The following is a 24,033-nucleotide window of genomic DNA, read 5'->3' on the forward strand; positions in this document are numbered from 1 at the left end:
TTATAGAACTTTGATGCAGACTCTGACAGTGGAGGCAGTGTGTATTGTATTGTGTTGTGTTGTATTATATTTTGTCACAACAGATATCTCTCAGTGAAATTCAGGACACTCTCCAAGGGAAGAGCTTGTTGCTGTTCTCCTCGCAGCACCAAAATGTTTAGATAATATAAGCAGAAAAAAAAAAGCAAAGAAAAAAACATTGAGCAGCAGTAATAATGATATTTGAAATAAGCTTGTGGCCCACGTTCCGGGCCTCATTCACTGGCTACAGCTGATGTTCTGTGAACCATTGTAAAGATATTATTTAAAATAGCAGTTCTTAGATTGTGCAGTTTTTCAGTATTGATAGGAATGTAGAGGCACAACTTTATTCGCTTTTTCTTTGAGTAGCAGTTGTAACGACACATAACTCCGTTATTTCACACAAAAGTGTATCTTGTTCTGCATTGTATGATATTTTTCTTATGTGTTCACAAAGTATCTTTTCAGACAGTTTCATTACATTTTTACTTGAATAATTGGAACGAAGTAGGTCGCCTTTTTTTTTTCTTCTTTTTTTTTTTCTTTTTTTTTTCTTTTTTCTTTTTTTGTCACATATTCCTCAAAGTAAATTGGGCTGGTGACTTTAGGAGCAACATTTTAAACTGTAGCAGTGAACGTGAAAAGTGTGTATTATTTGGAAGAATACCAGGAACAAAACTATACTGATGTAATGTGTAAGTGTTAACAGTCTTAAACTGGTAAAATTGTTCCTGTGCCATGTCCTCACAATTCGATTTTGTCTGCTTCCATGAAGCGTGTCATGATCCTTTTAAAGGTCAGTAACTGTGAAACATGTGGTCAGGAATGATGATGATTTTCTTCCAATATAGAACACAAAGAAAAAAAAATAGGGATTCACATTATTTTTCACTGAAATAGATGCCAGTTGTTCGAACCAGTGTTCACAGAATGAGTGTGATAGGTTGTTGGACAAAGGGGGTTTGTTGGAAAGATTTGATGAAACATTAAAAAAGCGAACAAGTGAAAGAGGTGACCTGGTGTTTGTTTTTCTGTCTGATGATGTTGCAGACTCACGTATGTGTGTGCGTAGTTTTATATTCATGTATGCACACATGCATGTGTGAACACACACACACACACACACACACAATCTCAAAGCAGACTGTTATTCTAATCTCTCTCCCATTTTCTCTTCCACTCGTTCCATTTGGTTTTCCAGCCATTGCCTTTGCTGTCTTCCAAATTACCACACCCCACTTCCCTCACCCATGAGCTATATCTTTTGATTGCTATGTAAAATTGTTCTCCTTCTTCGATCAAAGCAACTCTGTTCTTGTTCGCCCCATCACTGTCTTGCCCACATCACCCTCCACACCCCTCAGCGGAACACTTCAAAGCGGAGTGTTGACCATGTGACAACGTGTCCGCCTAGGAAACGAGAGAATCCGAGCGCACGGGATAAATTATCACACCAGTATTTTCTCCCCCTTCCGTAGAGTGGTGGTCTGGGCGCTTGTCATTCAGGTGAGATAATAAACCGAGCTCATGTCTGGAGCATGTACTTAGCGCACGTGAATGAACCCAAGGCATCAAACCGGTGGTCCCTGGCAAAAATCTGTAGGATAAATATTCTCAGGTGGAAAAAAAGGTGACGCTGCACTTAAGTGACGCGCGCTCCCAAAGGAGAGCAGCCCAGATTTCACACAAATATGTTGTGACAGAGTATTGCAATGCAGTGTAATGTGATGCAATGCAAAATCGCAAATAGCAAATCCCCAAATACCAAATCAAAACACCCACACTTCCAATCATACATCAGCCGATTCCAGTACTCCACAAAACACCCGCCACATTCCATTTCATGAACTGCTGGTCATGCATGTTCGCACGATTCTTTCCTATAATTTTCCTACATTCCAGTGTATTCTACCACAGACAGGTATTGGAAGGCCGGGGTATGGGCGCACCACTTCCTATACACACCTAAAACTTTTTTAAATTGCTCAGATTCCACCTCCAGCCAAATTGTGTGGGACCAGCAGTTGGGATATTACATTTCATCTTGTCATTTGTCTGATGCCAATAATCCGCATTTCACAAAAATATCATAGTTTTCAGGCTTCTTTTATTCTAGATTCCTTTACGATAGCCTTATTTGCCATATAGTTCTGTTTAACAATCACCCCAAAGACCGTTTACAGGTAAAAGTAACTTCTGTTATATTTGTTAGACCAAAACAAGGCAGTTTCAACTTTTCTCCCTATCACCTTTCCCATCCCACCTCCTGTCACACTTTCAATCAATTCTCATCCACTATTCCATTCATAACTTGCCGATTCTATTGCTCTACAGTTTACACCCTTTACCTTTCACAAGACCATCACCCACTTCTTTTACTCTCGGTATTTCCCTGTTCCTCTGCATCATCTGTCATTGTGTTGCAGCCAGTTTCTTCCATCTCCTGTCTAACAGCGCCTCGGTTTTCATTCAAGTCCTGTTCATTTGTCATCCCATCTCTGCCCATTTCCACGCACCATTTCCAACCATTTCTACACCCACCTCTTCCTCTGTTCCATCTCGACGTTTTCTTTCTTTCCCATGTTTCTTTCCGATGTTTAAAATTTTCCACGGTTATGATGATGTTGATTTGCACTCTTTGTTTTCCTATGCACCTGTAAATGTCACTAGAAACTCTGCAGGAAAATTGTTTGTAATGCATGCCAGAACTAATAAGCGCAAATTCTCATTTTCTTTCAGAGTCGTTAACCCCTGGAATGCACTACCTCAATCAGTTAAATTTGCAAAATCTGTGAATGAGTTCAAGAACCTGATTGACAAACTGCCCCAGCTAGAAGAACTATTTTATGGCTATGATGAGTAGAAACCCCATTAGGCATGACCGACCTACACAAAAACAATCAATACCAAAACCAAGAGGGGGCAAATATTAGACCTCGCGGTCTAGGTGTAACCAGACACCGTCCCTACTACTACTACTACTACATTCCCACATGAAATTTTTGTTTCTTAACATTGTCATATCACTCGACTGGGGTCAGCCCGATACTCCCCCATGTTGATACTTCCCCGGCTCGTTAATCCCTCTCAAAAAGATTTTTTTAAATAATAATAATAATAAAACAGGAAAATACACATGAATGTACACAGTTGGGACTGATAATGCTTTCTGCTTGATCAAAGATGTGTTGTAGAATGATGAATGTGTTCTCATGTGTTCTTACAACCGTCCGCCATCAGAGTTGAGCAGCAGTGCGCGACTTGTCACAACTGTATACATTCATGTGTGTGTGTGTGTGTGTGTGTGGAGAGAGAGAGTTCCATCTCGAGTTCATGTAAGGGAGACTACCGAAAAAAATCCCTCTGCTGTTGTCACTACCCTTGTTTGTTCCCTTTTCCGGGAACAGTGGGAAATCCATGTCCCCATGTATCATCTTTTTCTGTGGATATCTTCTTCTTCTTTTTTTTTTTTTTTTTTTTTTTCTTTTTTTTTTTTTTATCTGATTTCATATCATTGTACTTATGGGGCTCTTTGACCTTCCACAGAATTTTTCTCAAGCATTTCCAAAACAGATTTCATCAGCATGCACCAACTCGTAAAAACGCACGAACTCTGTCGCATGCAACCGGAGAGTTATTTATCTCATTTCTTTGATTGCTTCTCTCATTATTTTGTTTGTTTGCTATTTTCCTTCTATCTTTCCTTCTTCTTTTCTATCATTTTAAAGAAACTTTTCAGTCATGACCTGCCTCTCCAGCTGTTTTTTTATTTCAAGTTGTTTATCCTTCTCTGCATTCATCTTCATTGTATCCTTTTTGTCTCTCATTCTTTTGCTTTTCTTTCTCCTTCTCTGTATAAATTTGCGTCATCAAATTTCTTTGTCATTGAAATGTTCTGTTTTTTTGTATTATGGATCTACTACATAGTGTACAAACACATGCTGCCAGTGATTGTGCAATAAAGTTGAGGAACACAGAGGTAACAGTCTTGGTTGTTTTGTTCTGCCATGCTTGGATACCAAGAGACACGGGTTGAGATTATAAACGGACATTACTCGTCTCAACATTATATTGAGTCAGTGGTGAAGTAACATCAAACAACAGTCATCAAGGTTTCTGAACATGTAGTCTGAACCCAGTTCATTGTCTTAATTATTTTCGGGGTCTGTGTGTTTCAGGTAGCTGACTGGAAGGATGGACAGAGTGCCAAGTATGCCAAGCAAGCAATCAGTTTGTGAGTTCAAATCCAGGTTGGGCCAGCTGAGCTCTGTTGTTTTTGTTGTTGTTTTGTTTGTTGTTTTTTTCTTTTTTTTTTGTTTTTTTGTTGGTTTTTTTTTTGGTTTTTTTTTTTTTGGGGGGGGGGTTGTTTTTTTTGTTTTGTTTTGTTTTTGTTGTTTGTTTGTTGGGTTGTTGTTTTTTTTTTTTGGGGGGGGGGGGGGGCGGTGTTTGTTTTTGTTTTTTGATTTTTGTACAAAAAATGGCTGTATATAGTAACCGCAATAGTAGCATTCACAATTCAGAATAAAGGTGGATATGTTGTTACTAGCACTAATACTAGTAGTCATACATCTGGTTGTGCTGGTCTGTATTAGTAGTGTGCTCAGTTCAGGATGTGTTTGTTTGCATAATGTGCTGTTCAGGTATGCTCCACTTGAGCGTTGCTTTGAATGATGAATACCTCACCATCAGGACTGCTGTGATCAGCCGGTCTGGACTGTGTTGACCAGGACCAGTACAAAAAGATGGACCAGAGTGAGAGCTTGACATGTGAAGTATGAGAAAACTTATCTGGAAGCCATGGGGACAATTTGGTTTCAGAAGGACTGAAGGTTTATCAGTACATCCTTTCGGACAAAGGAGATGAGGAAGAAAAGGGAGAGTGGGTAGAAGCTGTAAAAGGCCTGCCTCTCTGTGAGGCTTGAACTTGAACTCTTCCTGTCTTCTGTGTTGTTAACCACTTCACATTACAGCTACACCAGAAAATATTTATTGTTAGGCACATCATTAATTTTGCAAAGTGGTTTAGCCTCCTCATCTGACACTGACAGTGGTGTACACACTTGTGCTGGTGTGCATGCATGCTGGTTCACAGAGCAATGCCCATTTTCGTTCTTGTTTTTATATCAACCCTTTGCCTTCTACACATCTTTACCTTCACTATATTTTATCTACTCGTTTTGTCTAATTACTTTATTTCAATTTCATATTAATTTTTATCACAAGCCTAGGATAGGCTCTCAAGGCCTGATCAGCGTGATGGGTTTTGTGAAGGTCAGGCTTATGCCTGTTTTTCCTCTTTTTTTTGCCAGCAGATGAGGTGTAGTGTAATTGGATCAATCCAAATGTTCTGACACTTGAAACAGAAACAGTGGTGTGAAGTCATAACCCTCACCTTGCACCTTTGTAACTTAGAGCATTATGACAGCAAGAGAGTCTATTCAATCCTGATGCTGTGTAACTTACAGAGCATTATGACAGCCAGAGACAGCCTATTCAATCCTTGATGCTGTGTAACTTACAGAGCGTTATGACAGCCAGAGACAGCCTATTCAATCCTTGATGCTGTGTAACTTACAGAGCGTTATGACAGCCAGAGACAGCCTATTCAATCCTTGATGCTGTGTAACTTACAGAGCGTTATGACAGCCAGAGACAGCCTATTCAATCCTTGATGCTGTGTAACTTACAGAGCGTTATGACAGTGAGAGAGAGTCTATTCAATGCTGTGTATGCACCAGTCGTCAGCAGCCAGCAGGAGAAATGAGGGAAGAGGTGAAGTAGAGAGGCCAGTCAAAAGGGGTGGGCGGTGGTGGCTGATGAGAAGGGGGCGCTGGAGGAAGTATGCCAGAAATGTAACAATGTGCTTTGTTGCCAGTATGTTATCGGTGCTTGGAGCAACTGAAACTCTTCCAACAAATTAATATTACCAGACAAGAACTCAAATCATTCTCTCACTTATACAACCCTCCTTGTCCTTAATCTGAAGACAAACAAAAACTGGCTTCTGACAAAATCTTGGTATTTTATTCAGCAGATATATACACAAAAAACCAGGATGCTCAAAATGTCATACATACACTGCAGTTTGCAACATACGTCTGAATTTAATATCACAAGACAAGATCGGCACTGATCATCTGCACATGTACAACTGTACAGCTTTTGACAAAATAATACTTGAGTGAATAACAAACATCGATCAAAAACTGCACAGGAGTCAAATATTAATGCAGCAGGGGAAGGGAAACAACAGACACACACACCCATGCAACAAGCAAAAGAAAAAATCCACACACCGTCGTATACCTACCTTCACACAGCTTTCATTCGTTTCCGCTTCTACCACTGAACACTTAACACACTGTAGTAAAAAACAAAATAAAAATTCACAATCGTGTTCGCACCTGTTCACTATTTCTAAATGTACAGTTGAGGTAGTCATATGCTTTGGGTTTTTTTTCTTTTTTTTTATGTTATGCCTACCTCAGCTATATTTTAGTGATCAGATCATTCAACAACTTGTCAAACATTGGTATAGGTCAACCCCTCTGAACTCCTTTGTCCAATCTGTGAATTTGGATGGGGAACATTCTGAATTTTTTGGAACGCTCAGTACCTCTGTCACGTCAGCGTATGTATGCAAACTACGAAGCATCCATACATATGAACTCTTATTTGGGAGCATTTTGGGATCCTTTTTTTTTTTTTTTAATTTATTTTTTTATTAAACATTTTCAAATGTTTAGAATGCTAAGTTTCTCAGACATATCCCCATACATGTTTATCTACTGAGCATGCATATGATTATCTACAACATCAAATTCTGGAAGCTGATTTTTATTTACAGATGAAGCCTTTTTGCAGAATGGCTCATCACCTGAGACGAGAAGTGTGACTGGCTACCTTAATCCACGCTCAGTACATGTTGTACATCACAAAACTGTAGTGTGACTGGCTACCCTAATCCACGCTCAGTACATGTTGTACATCACAAAACTGTAGTGTGACCGGCTACCCTAATCCACGCTCAGTACATGTTGTACATCACAAAACTGTAGTGTGACCGGCTACCCTAATCCACGCTCTGTACATGTTGTACATCACAAAACTATCAAAAGGCTTACAACAAAAAAGCAAGCGAGTGATCCCAGCTTGTCTAAACAAAATCTGATGTTGGCATTTGATTGGAACCGAATGCGTCTGGTCATAACAAATTATGACGAAATCGGAATAGTCATCACTGTTCATACATCAAATCAATCTAAAATAATCAACTACTCTTCTCAAAAAAAAGTGTTGCTTTACCTGTGTAAATCTTGAGCAATGTAACATCCTCTGTAGAAACATAAGATGCTTTTGTTTTGACAATGTGAAACTTGTTCCTTATCCAGTCAGATGATGATTTCAATTTTATTTTTCAATATGGACCTTATATTCATACTACAGGCTAGAAAAGCACTGGCATTCCATTTATGCAGAAGTCTTATACATCAAAAGGAAAAACTGCCTTTTAGATTCTAGCAAGCCAGAGAACAAACCTTGTTACCTTCTGATCACATGATGGGGTTGAAATATACTTCAATGATCTTTCTTTACCACTGTTTTTTTTGTTTGTTTGTTTGTTTGAAAGTGCTTATAATTTTATCAAACAGCAAGGCAGTGTGTATGCCACTGCTCTGCACAACAAAAAACAACAGCTTGCACTAGCAACTGTCGCGTTCAACACAGAAGGTGCTGTTAAGGTTAAAAAAAAAAATGTAAATGACATTAATTTATGTATTTACTGGATGTGGTGCAAACCAATAATACAAATCAAAAGCCTGTCTCAAAACCAGGCATATATCATGATGATAAGACATTAGGTTGCAATCTTTTTTTCTCTCTCTCTCTCTTTGTTGAGTATTCAAGACCCTATTAGTATTACAGCACTGATTGTCCCAAGTTTTTTTGTTGTTGTAAACACAAAGGCAGAGACAGAGAAAAAAAAACAACAACTATGCTTGTACTAAAACAAGTTGAACGACAACCACTTGTTTCACCTTTATCACACTTTAATCTTTATTTTCAAGTCTTTATCTTCAAGTAAGCTGAGAACAGTGAGGAAAATAAATGAACTGTCATATCTGATATGATGTCCATCAATAATTGAATCTGATGACACCATTCTGATTCAGTCATCCTCTTTTTCTTTTCAGATAAGTTTTTTTTTTCTTTTTTTCAATTAATCTTTCAAACATTAAGAACCATTTTCAAAATCAGACAAGTTATGCCTGAACCAGTCCAGTGAAAATTAAGCTCATAGCAAAAGATGTTGATTGTCCTTAAAAATTTCATATCTTTAGTGTTTCATGACACTTTCAAGTGAAGTTTTTTTTAAAGTACCCGTTGAAAGATGAGTGACTGCAGCACTTTACCCAAATCCCACATTCAATCATTTACAAATACATTCTCTGACTTATACTTTTTGCTTCAATACTGTGCAAAATAATGGTGATCTCCAAGTCACTCCATTGTGCATGTCAACTCACAAGAAAAAAAAAATTTTAAAATAAAAATAAAAGCACCCAGTGCTGAACAGATCAAACCAAATGACACATTACAGTCATAAGTATGGACACAAAAAGCTTTTTCAACTGACTGATGTAACCCATGTAATGTTTTGAGCAGTCTGTGTACTGTTCTTGGTGCATCTTTACTGTAATGTTTTGAGCAGTCTGTGCACAATTCATGTTTATGAAAGAAATGTATGCCACCGAAAAAACAGACGTCACATTTTTTTTCAATATATACATCATGACAACTGTTGAAGATACCCAATTTTTGTCAGCTTAGTAAAGGGAAAGGGGATTGGGGGAGGGGTGGGGAGATCTGTGATAATTTACAATGGCACACTGTCCACCTGTACTTGTGTTGTTATCATCAACTGTCCACCTAGTGAAGATGTGAGGTTTATTTCTACCAAGGACTATGAGGAGGAAAACTGGTTCAGATCGAGCTGAGCAAAAACTGAATTTTCTTTGAAAGTTGAGCAAAATGTCAGCCAGGGATCTAGCTGCCAAAGGTGGACACTAACTGCTTAGGGGGAAGGCCTCAAAGGGCATAAGCTAGGAGGACAAAGAAGGATTAGTCTTTAGAGATGAATGGTGGCGGGGGAAAAGTGGGATGAATGCCTCAGGAAGGCAGAAAAGCTTTCGCTAGAGATCCAGCAACGGAATGTCAGAGAGGTCAAAGTCATACTCCTGGTACTGACAGCCACTGATGAGCTGAGTCACGCTGGTGGGCAGCTGAGCCAAGAGGGGCAGGGTGGGGGTGACCACGGCGATGGGGGGACTCACATGCAACGACGTCTCCTCCACACTGACGGCCAGCTGACCAACGTCATTCATGTCCACCTGGACACCCCTCATTGGCTGCTGCTCTGACACCACGCAGCTTGCAGCAACGCCACTGCCTGCTTTGTGAGGGCTGATAGGGAGTGGAGGTGTGCAGCGACCCAGCGATTCCCTCTTTCTGGCTGCAGGTGTGGGCTCAGTCTCTTTTTCTGGAAAACCTCCAAAAGACTTACGATCCGAGGTACGTTTTCTGGAGGGAGGCAGGATTGGTTTTGGCACACGGTACTGATTCTGTCCATCTTTTGAGCAAGCGGCGGGTTTGTACGCACGCACTGCCAACTGTGGTACGGGGCCCTGTTGGAAGGTGGTCCTTGGAGAGGTGGTCCTTGGAGAGGTGAAGGGGGAGGGTAACTGGCCCATGGGCTGAGTGGTCAGGGACGAGACAGGGTGGGGGCTAGTGAAGGTGGGAAGCAACGCAGCAGCTGCAGACATTCCATCCAGGCCAGAAAAGGCAGGGGCCGAGGTCACAGTAGACATGCCTGTGACCTCAGAGGGCTCCAAGACTGCAGGCGCTGGGGCGTGATCCATGTCAGATGTCTTGGAACCAGACAGGTGAGCGACACTGGCCAACGCTTGTTCCCGCAACGATGCTGGGTTGTTCATGATATCTGTTTCCCGGGTGATGTCCCGCATTTTTTCAAAGGTTTCTGAAAGCAAAAGAACGTCTCACTGACTGTACTTTACTGGAGTTTCAGCTACTCTGACATGATACCTGGTCTTTACAGACAAACATGCAAGAAAACAAGCCACTCATATCCTATCGTGATAAAAGAATCTATGGTCTTTTAACTGTAGAACTGTCAAATCATAAAACTGAATTCCCAATTTTTATACCATGCATGTGTTTACCCATTAAATCATATACCACCGTGTCTCAAGAAATCTTGTATTGGTGAACCCCTTACTGTTTACAAAAAGATTCCTTGTTTCATTCCAGATTTCAAAAGTTACGTCCCTTCAACAGTGTTTGGCAAAGCATATCACAGGCATTATGACCTTAGGTTTAAGATTTCATGTGTGTGTGTGTGTGTGTGTGTGTGTGTGTGTGTGTGTGTGTGTGTGTGTGTTTGAGTTGTGTGTTTTTTTTGTTTTGTTTTTTGTGTGTGTGTATATGTGTGTGTGTGTGTGTGTGTGTGTGTGTGTGTGTGTGTGTGTATGTGTAGTTTTACAAGGATTACTGGGTTCAGGGTTCATACCGGTTATACAATCCAATCAAGGCTGAAAGTTTCTAACTGTTGAATGCAACGCCTCAGCTACATAAACATTCTCTTCTTCTTCCCATGCTAACGCTTTTGGGAAACATCCAGACAACTTTAAATGATTGCTTTGGTGGTAATTCAGAATTATCATTCAGCATGTGTCTGATTTTGTTTGGCTATGACAAGCATGTTAAATCCAACAGAGCGCTCGACTATATTTTACTCTTTGAAAAAATTTTTTTCTGTTCAAGTGTAAGTTAAACCAAGTGCTCCCAAACGGGTGCAGTTTTATGAATTATCTTAAATCTAAGTATGAAGCAAAAATATATTGCTATAAAGAATATGACATATAACAGGTTTCTGGCTGACTGGTTCTATTATGAATGCCTTATAACATAAAAAAAAAAGGACAACATAAGTGGAAAAATGCTAGTCAATCTATCTTATCTTTTCTATTCACAATGATGTAATAAAATGTCATTTATGCAATAATGTTACCTGCATTTACTATTACCAGTACTGATTTTGCTCTATTATTATTATCAATATCATTATCAGTGGTAATATTCTATTAATTCTCACTTGTTTGCTTCTGATTAGACAGATGTTTCAGGTTTTGCTTAGTGTTTCATTATTCCTCGTCTAACAGGTCTCATAATTTGATCTAAACAAGAAATGGACTCAAAAGTTTCATTTATGGTGGTTTTATATATATATTTCAAACTGTTGAATGCAACGCCTCAGCTACATAAACATTCTCTTCTTCTTCCCATGCTAACGCTTTTGGGAAACATCCAGACAATTTTAAATGATTGCTTTGGTGGTAATTCAGAATTATCATTCAGCATGTGTCTGATTTTGTTTGGCTATGACAAGCATGTTAAATCCAACAGAGCGCTCGACTATATTTTACTCTTTGCAAAAAATTTTTCTGTTCAAGTGTAAGTTAAACCAAGTGCTCCCAAACGGGTGCAGTTTTATGAATTATCTTAAATCTAAGTATGAAACAAAAATATATTGCTATAAAGAATATGACATATAACAGGTTTCTGGCTGACTGGTTCTATTATGAATGCCTTATAACATAAAAAAAAAAGGACAACATAAGTGGAAAAATGCTAGTCAATCTATCTTATCTTTTCTATTCACAATGATGTAATAAAATGTCATTGATGCAATAATGTTACCTGCATTTACTATTATCAACAGGTCTCATAATTTGATCTAAACAAGAAATGGACTCAAAAGTTTCATTTATGGTGGTTTTATATATATATATATATGTATGTGTGTGTGTGTATGTATATATGTATGTGTGCGTGTGTGTGCGTGTGTATGTGTGTGTGTGTGTATGTAAATGCATATGTATGAGTGTGTGTATATATATGTGTGAATTCTTTCTTTTTTTTCAGCATTAATACACATGACAATTTTCTTTCTGTTATTTTGACTTAAAACAAAGTGTACATCAGTGTAATGAAACTTGTGAAAAGTGTTACTTACATGATATGCTTTTTTTTTTGTTTGTTTGTTTGTTTTCTGCAAATTGTATGGGGTTTTTTGGAGGGGGTTCCGTAAAAAAAAATCCCAAAATTTGTGATGCATGTTTCTATGTTGAGAAATATAACCTTCTGTGCAAGGGACAAAAAAAAAAAGTCTCTTCTTTTTCATTCGTGGGCTGCAACTCCCATGTTCACTCATATGTACACAAGTGGGCTTTTACATATATAACTGTTTTTATCCCAGCATGTAGGCAGCCACACTCCATTTTCTGGGGTGTGCATGATGGGTATGTTCTTGTTTCCATAACGCATCTAACACCAACATGGATTACAGGATCTTTAACGTGATTATTTAATTTTCTGCTTGTGAACACACACGAAGGGGGTTCAGGCACAAGTGGGTCTGCATATAATGCTGACCTGGGAGACTGGAAAAACTCCACCCTTTACCCACTAGGCACCGTTACCAAGATTCACCAGGCGCCATTACCAACATTTGAACCCAGGACCCTCAGATTTAAAGTCCAACGCTTTAACCACTCAGCTTTTGCACCTCTCTAATCAATGAACAAAACAAAAGCAACTTCTCAAACTCTTCATTTGAATGGTTTATCTGTTGATCAACTTTATTGGGTGTTGTCTTCTATTTGGCAATAAATGGCTCTTTTAGAAACAAATGTTACATAAGAGGACAAGAAAAATATACACTCCATGTGTCAAACTAACCATGTCACCTATTAGAATACTTGAAAAAAAAGAAAAAAAAAAAAAAAGAGGATCAACACTTTTACCATGAGACAGAAACCAAGTGTGGAATCACATGATACACTTACGATGCCTAAGATTCAAAAGGTTCAGTCTGTTGTCGGTCCATTCTTCGACCGACGCTGTGAAGGCTTCAGCACTGTCAGTGGACGCCTCCTCCTTGAAGGTTTTGAAGAGGGGCTTCATCAAGAAGCTGAACTGCAGGTGGTCAAGGAAAGTCACAAAACAATGTGCCAGTAATAATCAGAGATGCCAACCCCTGTCAAGTGTTTGTAGGAACAATCAGGAAATTTGGTAGGAACACTTGAACTCGGAGTCACATCAGCAAACGTACATTTTATCTACAAAGCATACAAACACTTGGGCCTAACTGCAACATGGTGTAACTGCTACGATTAAGCTGGATGGTCCACTCAATGCTGTTTCAATGCAAACACACACTCGATAGCTGAGCATCATCACGTAAGACCAAGGTTAGTAGTGACTGCTCTGGCCTTGTGATCAATAGGCCTAGGGCGTCTGGAGAAATAATGTTACAACAGGAAAGCATGTGCCCTTGCCAAGTAGTCGAAAATGAACTCATCAGAACAATTTTGATGTTGGCATAACATCAGAACAATTGGCACCTCTGAATAATAGAGACAAACATGATTAACAACTTTGTTAAAAGTCATTGTGGTTATCTAGTTATTTTTATGCCCATTACTATCTGGTGAAAAAAGGAAATTTTAAAAGAAGCATTACAAGGAAACAGTACTGACCAGATCTACACCCACAAACCTGAAAGGAAATTTTCTCCTAAAAATTATGTTTAATGCAACATACTGACTATTCCCCACTGGTACAGACTTCGGCTGGGGTCAGATTCCTGTCCTGCGCAGGAGTTACCAGTCTGCACAAGCAGATACATTGAAAGTCGCTGACCCTAGAAGCCTCCCTTAACATACTGCCTTAATCTCTTTGCAAGAGATAGGCAGCATCCTTGATGATGTCCCCACCCCACCCCCCTCTCCTCACACCCCCACCCCCCTCCCCAAATCTTGTCTGCAATTCTCCAAAACTAGACAGCAAACTGTACTGAACACTCAGACTTGAAAATAGGACCTTTTGCCAGCACAAATTCAATAAATGAGGCCTGAATTTGGACAACAAATAGCTACTGCTATTTCAACAAACATGGACGGGGGGCTGGAGTTTCAACAAATACTTTTTTTGGTGGTTAGTTGGGTTTTTTTCCTGTGTTTTTTTAAAACCAGTGGAGAACAGTCCCTCAGCTTTGTAAGTATAGTTGTGTCTCTTGACACTCTTGACACACATCTTAGTATATAGTGTGTAATTTCAAAAAAACAGAATATTCAGGTCCAATCTTTCTTGCTTCTGTTTGCTGTGACATCTGTTGTTTCACACGCTAGTACTAGTGCAATTTCTGGCATTCTTAAGTCTTCAGCTGTACTCACACTGAATTCAAGCCGCAGACTGTCAGCTTATTCAATCAGAATCCAGTCTGCAAGCTCTGCTTCCAGTACCCGCCGCCATTTTGCTTTGCATGTTCAGGTTTTTCCCGGTTTTCCAGTGGATGTTCAGTTAAATCTACTACAAATTCTGCACCACAAATCTAACCCTCACTCAGAAGCTGCTCTCCATTTCCAAAGGTTGAAGTGATTACTTAGAATTCTGCATGCAATGTTTTGTTTTTTTAATTTGGTACAATAATGAAAATAATGTTGAATCAAACATCAGTTGATCAAGTCACGACAGCATCTGTATGGAAATTTTCAAATAGTAAGACTGAAGCATGTTAGTGTTATTCAGTGTGATCATGTGTGCATTTCAAGTGGTAAGACTGAAGCATGATTGCGTTATTCAGTCTGATCATGTGTCTTCCAGATCAAGTGTGTTGCCAGATATTCAGTTTGTTAGTTTGACCTTTTTTTTTTTTTGAGTAATATTTTTTTAGTAAAATTGTGGCATACGTTTGCTTCTTTATTACTCTGCAGCCTGTCTTTATCTACAGCACAGCAGTACTGGACTGCTTACATTTTGGGGGGGTTAAGTTACTGACAAGGAAAACGATTTTTCCCCACACAAAAAACTACCAGCATACTCTCGGAGGTCTTTTCAGGTTAAAGCCATTATAATGTTAAATTATTCACAATAATTTCTTGAACTTTCTAAATACTGTGTTTTCATTTACGTCTTCCTCTTCACAAATAAACGATAAACTAACACATAAAGTAACCCAACCAAAAGACATAAACAAGAAGGAAAAAAGGAAAACATGTCAAAACATAACATAGTCCACACAAAGTAGTTAGTGCTCTCATCATCACCTCAAAAGGATACCAAATAGAACTTCCAGTTTTCCTTGATGGAGGCAGCCCGGTAGTCATCGTACAGTTTATCCATGTTCGTGTTCTGAGTCTTTTCCACCACCTCTTGCTTCAGCCCGGCTGCAGGCAGCTGCTCTTGCATTGAACTGCAGAGAGGCAATAACAATGCTTATGCATCGTCCTCAACAAAAATAATGAGAGCAGTATAGCTCAGAAAAGAAAGAAAACAAAAAAAAAATAAAAAAATAAAAAAATAAATAATAATAAAATAAAAAATATTCCAATAAATAAATATGGGTAGGGATTTCAAAAAAATGTAAAAAAAAAAAATAATAATAATTAAAAAAAAATTTGCTGAAACACAGCACTGACTATTAGTAATGGTCGGCGGCAGTCTAAGCAAGTTTTGCAGCTGCACAGGTCTGTTTAACGCTGGAGTTTGATCATAACTTTACTGTAACAAAAATGTTGTACTCGTTGGCCTTCGTTAAATCGGTTTTCTTCCACTCTTGATGTCGAGGGAAGAAACTGAAAAATGTGTGGAACAACTGAAGTTGGAAGGAAGACACAGCACATACTTTCAACTGAGATTTCCTATCACTGATTCCAAATCTTCTGTAATCAAAGTTCAAGTGGAATGGAAGAATAAAATGTTTTCTGCATTTTTTTCCCCTTTTTCTCCAATTTATTTCCCTTAAAAAAATTATATATATATATATATAAAATTTTGAAGATGATTTAAATCTTTCATAGAAGTGCTTCCAAACCCAACGGAGCTATCATCTTCAATTACACGGTTTTCTATTTTCCTTGTGCATGTGAAAACATTAAAATTCAAGTAAGTGTAGGCACTAGCAGGTCTGCACATATGCTGACCTGGGAAACTGCAAAGTCTCCACCCTTCACCCAACTGGTCCTGCTGACGTTCAAAATGAAGACCCTCCAATTTCTATTACACGGTGTATGTCTTGTTTGTTTTTTTGTTTTTTTCAATGAAATTAGAAAACTGAAAATAAAATACTCTTCTGTGGATACATTACAAATTCATATGAATGTCAGTGTCGCAAGTGTATGACATAAGGATGTGAATGTGACTGTACAGATCTTTTCCCTTTTGGGGGGAACTGGCACTGGAAGAAATGAAGGGGGCAATTTTTGATAGCTGATTTTGTGCTTCTGCTCTTGAACAGACTGCCCCTTTTCTAGCACACAGACTACAGAGAGATACAGCTATATTCAGAAGAAACTTTTCATTTCACATCAGCTATAGTGCAGAAGCAAATGTGATAGAGGTTATAAATGATATTCTCAGAAACTTCAGATGTACTTTAATAGTTTCACGTAAAAAAAATTAAAAAAAACAAGAAAAAAAAATCTTGTTCAACTAAGATTCTTTCTTCTTTTTCTATACACAACATTTCTTCTTCTTTTTGAAATCTGTGAATGACATCACTCTGTTTCTTTTTAACTTAGCATAACACACCTGCAATGAAAAAGTACAATAAGATTAGCAGATCAAGAAAACTTTACAGATAAAACAATGTATTTAGAGCAGTAACAAGACACTGAACATACCATACAACCGAGAAGCACTTCAATTCTAGGTGGAGATCACCAGCAAACTTACTGAATCTCACTGCTCAGGGACTCAATTTCCCGGCGGAGTTTTCCAGCTTCCGTCGAGAACCTCTCACAATCCCCCAAAAGGTGCTTCGTGTATTCCGCAGCTAGAGATAGGGAGACATGTCAGATTTTTGGCACATGTGCCCAATGTAACTAAAGGGCACAACTAATTAAGGCACACACATGACCAAGCACCATATTACACTGAAGATGCACAAATATTTTATTTCTATACATAAAAAAAAAACACGGGAGAGGGGAGAAACAAACAAAGAAAAGAAAAAAAAAAAGAAAAATTATAATTGTGACTTTGAGTCTCACTTTGTTTCCCTTGTAAACAAAAGTCTGATTCCTTTTTTTCCCCCATTCACATTTTCATGGGATTACTGAAATGTGTCAGATTACAAGAAAAGCCAAAACACTCAAACGTTTGTTGTGCAAGGGAAACAATTTGATACTTGCTTACCTGGTCACAACCCTGAAAAGAGGACGATAAAATCAGAATTGAAAAGAAATCAAGCTCAAACTGGCAACGGTTCTCACCTTTTGAAAGAACTGTACACTCGCTCATTTTCCCCTTGTCTGCCATGGATGGAACTTGGGCTTTGATTTCATCCAGCTTGGTCTGCAAGACAACAACAACAACAAAAATATCCATATATTCATGTTAATTTCTTTCAGCATTATCACCTATCCAACAGGCAGCACAGGCTAAAATCTCGGAGATCTCAAAACAATAGCAAATGTGAGGATAAAAAGTTTTTTGTCATAATTTTAATATCAACAAACTAGTTTGTCCGAAAATTCTTATTGGCACAGTGATGATCTATATCACACTTCCAACTTGAACTGGATTTATAAATGCTAACTTGCAGGTTATGTGAACAAGATCAAAATTCAAAGGCGTGTTCAATCATGTTCATATTCAATATCAACTAATCTGAACTATCTTCTAGTTCTATAAATTTCAAGAATTTTATTCACACATAACCAACAGCAGAAAATTTCATTTTCCTGTCCAGTAGTTTACAATTATTCTGACTTCAGAAAACATTGGTATATCACATCACCACACTCCTATTTGTCACTCAAAATAGATGGGTTGCATTTATCTTGGGATTTTCCTGTATTACTGAAATGAAGATTGCACTATCAAAGTACCAGCAAAAAAGATATTCATAACTCAAGATATTTATTGCTCAGAATGTATTGCTTTTTTTACCATTGTTATAGTGTGCCAGCAGTGTCACCCCCACCACCCACACTCTGTCCCCTTCCCTCCCCATCCCTTAACCCCCCCCCCCACCCCTCCTTCTTATCTCCCTTCCCACTCCATCCAAAGTCCAGTCTTTGAGGTCGCGCCGACACCCGCGCCACCCTCCCTCCTCACCCCTACTCCCTAGTCGGCGCCTTTGGTCCGCGACACCGCGTCACCCGCCCCAGTCATTGAAACATGTGCGGTTATGTGACGTCTGCCACAATCCCCGTGTTCGAAACAAACGAGCACGGCATATCAGAACATCCCGTGTGGCGGCCTGTCTTTCAAGTCGTTCCCCATCTCCCCTTCCACGAACGCAACTGACGCAGATGGCGGGACTTCGGAACATAAGCTAGGGAGAATTTATGCTAATGCAAACTTTGATCAAGCCGGCTAACAGGCCCAGGTTTGTATTGTCCAGTCTCCCCAATCTCTTTGTGACGTAAATGGGTGAAGCTGTCATCACAGAATGTGTATAGACAAGTGGGTTGAATTGTAGCGAATCAGATCAGTCTGTTGAGTTGGACGAATTGGGATCAAGTAGTGAATCTGTCAGTCATTCACATAGCGTCACTAGGACAAGCAAAGATTGGTTATTTCAGTTCAACTAATTCGGGGAGTGAGTGCTATAGTTTGCATCAGTATACACAGTATGTGGTGGGAAGGGATAAAACTAGTCAGCACAGCCAGTTCTTAGCTGTCTCCCAGAAGAACTGACTGACACAGGGTGACTGACTGATCAGTGATGTGAGGAACAAGGAAATCCCTGTTGGGCTGTGTGCTGCTTATAGGTGCTGCTTTAGGTGTAGGATGATCTTTTTACTGTGCGCTGCTTGTAGGAAGTACTTGAAGTAGGCAGTGTGCGCTGCCTTAGTGTGTGTTGCTTTTGCTAAGTAGGATGAACTGCTTAGTGTGTGTGCTGTATTGTAAAGTAAACACTCTATAAAAACCACTCCATGTGGCCCTGCTATTGATGTGAGGAGATAGTGAGTGAGTGCATCATTAGTTGATCCCATATCCCCCCTGCATAACTCCTCTCTCTCTTAGAATCGAACCAATAACTCCTCCACAAAACCCTTTTTACACCATAAAGACATGATAAAGCACAAATAAAATACCACCACCATTACAAACAAGACCACTTATTGCAATGGAAATAAAATGTTTGCCAGTCTTTACCTTGATCTTGTCTCTACGCTTCAGTTCAGCACGTTTATGAGATGGTCTCTTGTGTCGTGGGACTGAACCGGACTGCTGATAGCTGCCATCGCTGGACTCGGGTGAGGCAGGGGCTGAAAAGTTGACAACAGGGCACTCCATCTTCATTTCTGTCTTCACCTCTTCAGCTGGAACATCTTCTGAGGGAACGGACTGAAGAAACAGCTCTAACTGCCAGTTGGCTTCCAGGCTCAGGCTGCACTGGTCAATCCAGGCTGGTGTTTCCAGGTTTCTGTCACTGGCATTGTCCACCTGTGGACATAAGACATTTACCTTTCTAAATAATCAGTTAACTCTTTTTCTACATGTAAACAATGTCATTACCAAATTTGCTTCTCAAGCAAACACTGTATATTCACAGACTTACAATTTCATATAATATTAATTCTTTACCAAGGCAAAAAAAAGAGAAAAGATTAACCCATACAGTGCTACCTAGAGATGTCAATAATTATGAAAAACATCTTCACTAGATATAGCAGATTATACAGCAATTCAGTCTGATGCCAGAATGATAAGTGTATATATTGTGGACACTCTGCAACAGTATAAAATAAAAAAAAAGTTAAATGAAGAAAGAAAAAAAAAAACAAGAAGCAAGTGTAAAGGACGTAGGGGGTGGGTGGAGGGGAGAGGAGTGGGGTATGTAATATGTGATGTGGCGACAGAACCCAGCTGTATTCATGTGCCAGTGTGGGGTGTCTTTTGCCTTTTATTGGTATACTATTTTGTTCTCTTTCCTGTTTAATCTATTTCATTTTATTCATTTATCTATGTTCCTTACTTGTTAAATTTCTTTGCCTTGTGGGGCTGGGTGAAAATAAGCATGTCCTTGCTTATTCCACTTCCCTCATCTAATAAAATTCATCATTGTGTGCTGTAGACCAATGGTGACCAAGGAACAAATATTTGCAAGGAGAAATAATGGGTGAAAGTTTTGGGATGGAAAGATGTCCTGTGTCGCACGGCACTCAAAAAGCCTGAGAAATTCAAGCCTTTCCATATTTTTCTTCATCCCGTCTCGTCAATTTTTTGCGGATTCGAGGGTGGGTGGAAGACACAATGGAGAAGGCTGATTCGGGAAGGTGGTTTGCGACTGTGTCGTGTGCGTCATGCGCCCACAATTTTCAGAGCTTGCCATTGGCTGTGCCTGCTGATCACTCATGGGTCTCGTGATGTGCCATGAGTGAAAGCACGTGAACAGGCAGACAGAAATCTGATTGGCTGTCGATGTCCAATGACGTCATGAACTCCCGTACTCTATATAAGCCAGCGCAAAGCACTATTTGGATTTTCGCAGTTGTTTCCTCCGACCAGGACGCACCTCGACAAAAACAGGCGAAAACACCGATTTGGAGGAGAAAATTACACCTGGAAAAAAAAAAAAGTGATTCTGATCCTTGTCAACGTGGGACGGCTCCTCTGATCAAAATATTCAAAAATGTACCCTCTCGAGTCACCATATGTACAACGATACTGTAAAAATTCCAGCAAGACCGAGGAACCAGGGACGAGATGGAAAAAAAACCCACTCGAAATCGCAAAAGATACAATTTGCAGTAAAATTAAAGAAAAAGAAAAACTTACTACCTCTAGTTGTCCATCTTCCTCATATGCGTGCAGAGAGTCTGAAAATGGTGTAAATGTGCCCAAATCAGCACGTTGTACTTTGGTCATTCCTGTGGTATAGCTTTCACAGTCAGGAGAGATACTTTCCCTTAGAGATCCGCCATGCGACTCCTGCCGCGCGGCGGAAGACCAGACTTTTATACTGTACCCATAATGCACTGCGCGACGTGCAACGGCAAATCTCAGGAAAGCTTTCTTTTTAAGTTTAACTTTTTCTGGAATATTTATGCGATCAAACTACAAAATAATGATGAACAGAAAATAAAATTCATTAAAGTTTTGAATAGTGTCTTAACATTATTACGCGGACAAGTGTTTGCAGCAATGTGATTGGTCGAACGAGAAAGGGAGGGGTGGTTATATGGTCAGCAGTCACGGTTAGTTCTTGTGTTCGACTGCTTATTTTCCGACATTTGACAAACCTGTTTCGTTTATAGTAACCTATGATCCGTTGGTCGATCACAAAAACCACCCGACTTCCGCCTTCATGTAGCACTGTTTATGCGTTTTCAAATAATAATACCCGGCATGACTCCTCTCTCTCTCTCTCTTTTAGTGCACCAGCACATTTTTCGCATGTTGACATCAACTATTTCTTTAGCTCTGTATATATGTGTGTTTGTATCGTGTATGAAATTGTATATTATCTATGTGCATGTACAAGTATATATATACTTATGTGTGTGTGAGAGAGAGAGGGAGCCACATATGTTTCAGTGACTGCAGTGCATCTTGATATGGTTTGTTTCGCCTTCCTCTCACCCCCCCGCACCCCCCCCCCCCCCCCTCCCTCCTCACCTTCCTTAGGGTTGGATGTAAACACACACACACGTGCCATGGTGCACGCGCTCACCGTGACTCGCACACACATACAATCTCTCTCTCTCTCTCTCTCTCACACACACACACACACACCGGCACACACGTACACACTCACACCGACACCGACACACTACGTAACACGCGCACGCACGCACACATACACACACACACACACACACACACATGAAGTTAAAGTAAATGCAGTGTTTCATTTGTTGACAGTCACTGAAATTAATTGTCACTCCCCCATCATTGTCTGGAGGGCTCTCGAGGCTGAAGGGACAATAATCTCTCTCTCTCTCTCTCTCTCTCTCTCTCTCTCTCTCTCTCTTCTCTCTCTCTCCGTCTCTCTCTCTCTCTCTCTCTCTGTATGTGTGTGTGTGTGTGCATGTAGACTTAACTGTATGCACAAACATAAATTGTGGGTGTATATAACTATGTGAGTCTTCCATATATGTTTTGATAATGGAATACACCATTTTTATTATTAATCAGTTTCTTCTTTATCTTTGTCCCACAGAAGACAAAATGAAAGAAGAAAGAAATATGCAAATATATGTCAGTTTCATCAATACCGAGTACAGTTACAACTTTTACACACACACACACACACACCGTGACCGTCACACACACACACACACACACACACACACACACACACACACACTATTACATGGCAAACTTTTACGGCACCCCACACACACTGATACACAAACGTTTACACACACACTGACACACACACACACACACACACACACACACACACCAAGTTTAAACTTTTGTTAACAGTAGAGTGGGCACGTGGGGGGGGGGGGGGGGGGTAGGGGAGAAGGTGCCGAGGTGAATTCAATAGTTCACCATCAGTCATGGGTCGAGATCGAGAGGCTCAGCAACTTTCCAACATGATGATGCGCTTGACACACATATTCTGAGTTTTTCTCAGTACTTTGATCTTCCGATCTCAGCACCCGAAATGTAGCTACTGAGCATTCCAGATGCATCAAGCAATAATCATCAGTATGTGTGTACTGCAAACTGTCCAGTGCCGTATATGATTATAGTAGTTGGCCTGTTGAAAGCCCATGGCTGTCACTAACTCAGATAAAACAGCCTTGAATATAAAATGGATTTTTATCCTGGTGATAATGACTCCGCGATGTGTAGTACTGAAATTACAGTCTGTCTTAATCACTGATAATGTTATTTCAATTAGACATGATTCATTTGTTAAAATGAGTTCAGTAATTAAGATTCTTTTTATAGAAAAACGTTCAGAAAACTTAATATTATCCAAATTCATGTTAAAAGGAAACTATATGCATGATTTTAACATACATTCACGACTGACTAAAACTATGATCTCACTGACGGTTCAGACTTCCGGCGACTATAAGTACAGATTCAACAACAACAAAATTCTTTGTGTGTGTTTACCACCATGTAAAACAGTCTCATGGGGGGGTGTCCTGCATGTGTGTGTCTGTGTATAGTGTGATGCGCACGCATCAGTGGTTTTCAAGTTCAAAATGACACTGCATGATCGACTGATGATTCTCGCCGGATCAACTGAACAGATGCCGCTGGGGTTCACTGAAAAGATGTATCCAGCATCCGGGATGAGGCAGGCCATTCTCCGCAGGCGTTCCAAAGATGTATCCGGCATTTCTATCAAGACATTGAATCGTGATCGTAAAAACAAACAAAAAACAACAACAACCGATTTTTGCACTTGTGCTTATTTCTCAAGAGCCATTCTTTACTGAACTGACTTCAAAGATGTATGATATATACTGACAGTGACAGACACACACTGGCAACTGAACTTGATTCTCAGTGACTCAGTGAAAACGCCGCTTCAGCAAATGCTCGTCTTCTGAAGACCTTTGACCGTTCGCAGGCAGCTTGCTTCAAGTTATGATAAACTACATGTACGAATGAATGAATGCATGAATAATCAGGCTGGAAGAACTTTACCCTCCTTGTACCAGTGTCCAGTGTAGCCGCCGGGAACTCAGCCAGTCGACGACTGACTACACACGACACGGCGTCCGGCTGAGAACTTCTGTAAACACCTACAGGGGAACGAAGACTGCGTATTAGGTCACATTTGAGAGGAGCACAAATAAAACCACAAGTGACAGACCGTCCAGTAATTGCCTAACTTGACCCCAAACACCAGTGTTCAAGGGTCTTAACTTGATATCTATTACATCAGCCTATCCGGGTCGGTCACGGTAACCGAACTGAACGCGGCGACTGTCTCAGTCAAACCGG

At 39.8% G+C, this 24,033-nt stretch overlaps 1 protein-coding gene across 3 annotated transcripts; it reads right to left on the reverse strand.

The window, feature by feature from the left end:
• Positions 1–6,322: 6,322 nt before the first annotated feature.
• On the reverse strand, positions 6,323–21,057 carry LOC143298351 (uncharacterized). Of its 3 annotated transcripts, none has more exons than XM_076611232.1 (7): positions 20,899–21,057; positions 19,270–19,560; positions 17,376–17,457; positions 16,837–16,936; positions 15,223–15,355; positions 12,948–13,077; positions 6,323–10,060 (listed from the first exon to the last, which is right to left on the reverse strand). In XM_076611232.1, exons 1-7 carry the CDS (start codon positions 20,983–20,985, stop codon positions 9,216–9,218), a joined length of 1,668 nt encoding a protein of 555 aa, XP_076467347.1. In that variant the 5' UTR covers positions 20,986–21,057; the 3' UTR covers positions 6,323–9,215. The 3 variants fall into 3 exon arrangements, with proteins under 3 accessions (XP_076467347.1, XP_076467346.1, XP_076467348.1); XM_076611231.1 differs by having other exon boundaries at positions 20,896–21,057; XM_076611233.1 differs by lacking the exon at positions 20,899–21,057 and adding an exon at positions 20,093–20,357.
• Between the last annotated feature and the right edge of the window lie 2,976 nt (positions 21,058–24,033).

Source organism: Babylonia areolata, chromosome 23 (assembly GCF_041734735.1).
Source record: "Babylonia areolata isolate BAREFJ2019XMU chromosome 23, ASM4173473v1, whole genome shotgun sequence".
NCBI lineage: Eukaryota > Metazoa > Mollusca > Gastropoda > Neogastropoda > Buccinidae > Babylonia > Babylonia areolata.

What these genes read in the sequence shown, in the direction of transcription:
- LOC143298351 (XM_076611231.1), bottom strand. Translation starts at nt 20,985, where the DNA reads ATGACCAAAGTACAACGTGCTGATTTGGGCACATTTACACCATTTTCA. An exon ending in GTGTACAGTTCTTTCAAAAG is followed by an intron (nt 16,937 to 17,375) that starts GTGAGAACCGTT and finishes CCCTATCTCTAG; the next exon opens with CTGCGGAATACACGAAGCAC. An exon ending in CCTTTTGAATCTTAGGCATC is followed by an intron (nt 10,061 to 12,947) that starts GTAAGTGTATCA and finishes TTTTGCTTTCAG; the next exon opens with AAACCTTTGAAAAAATGCGG.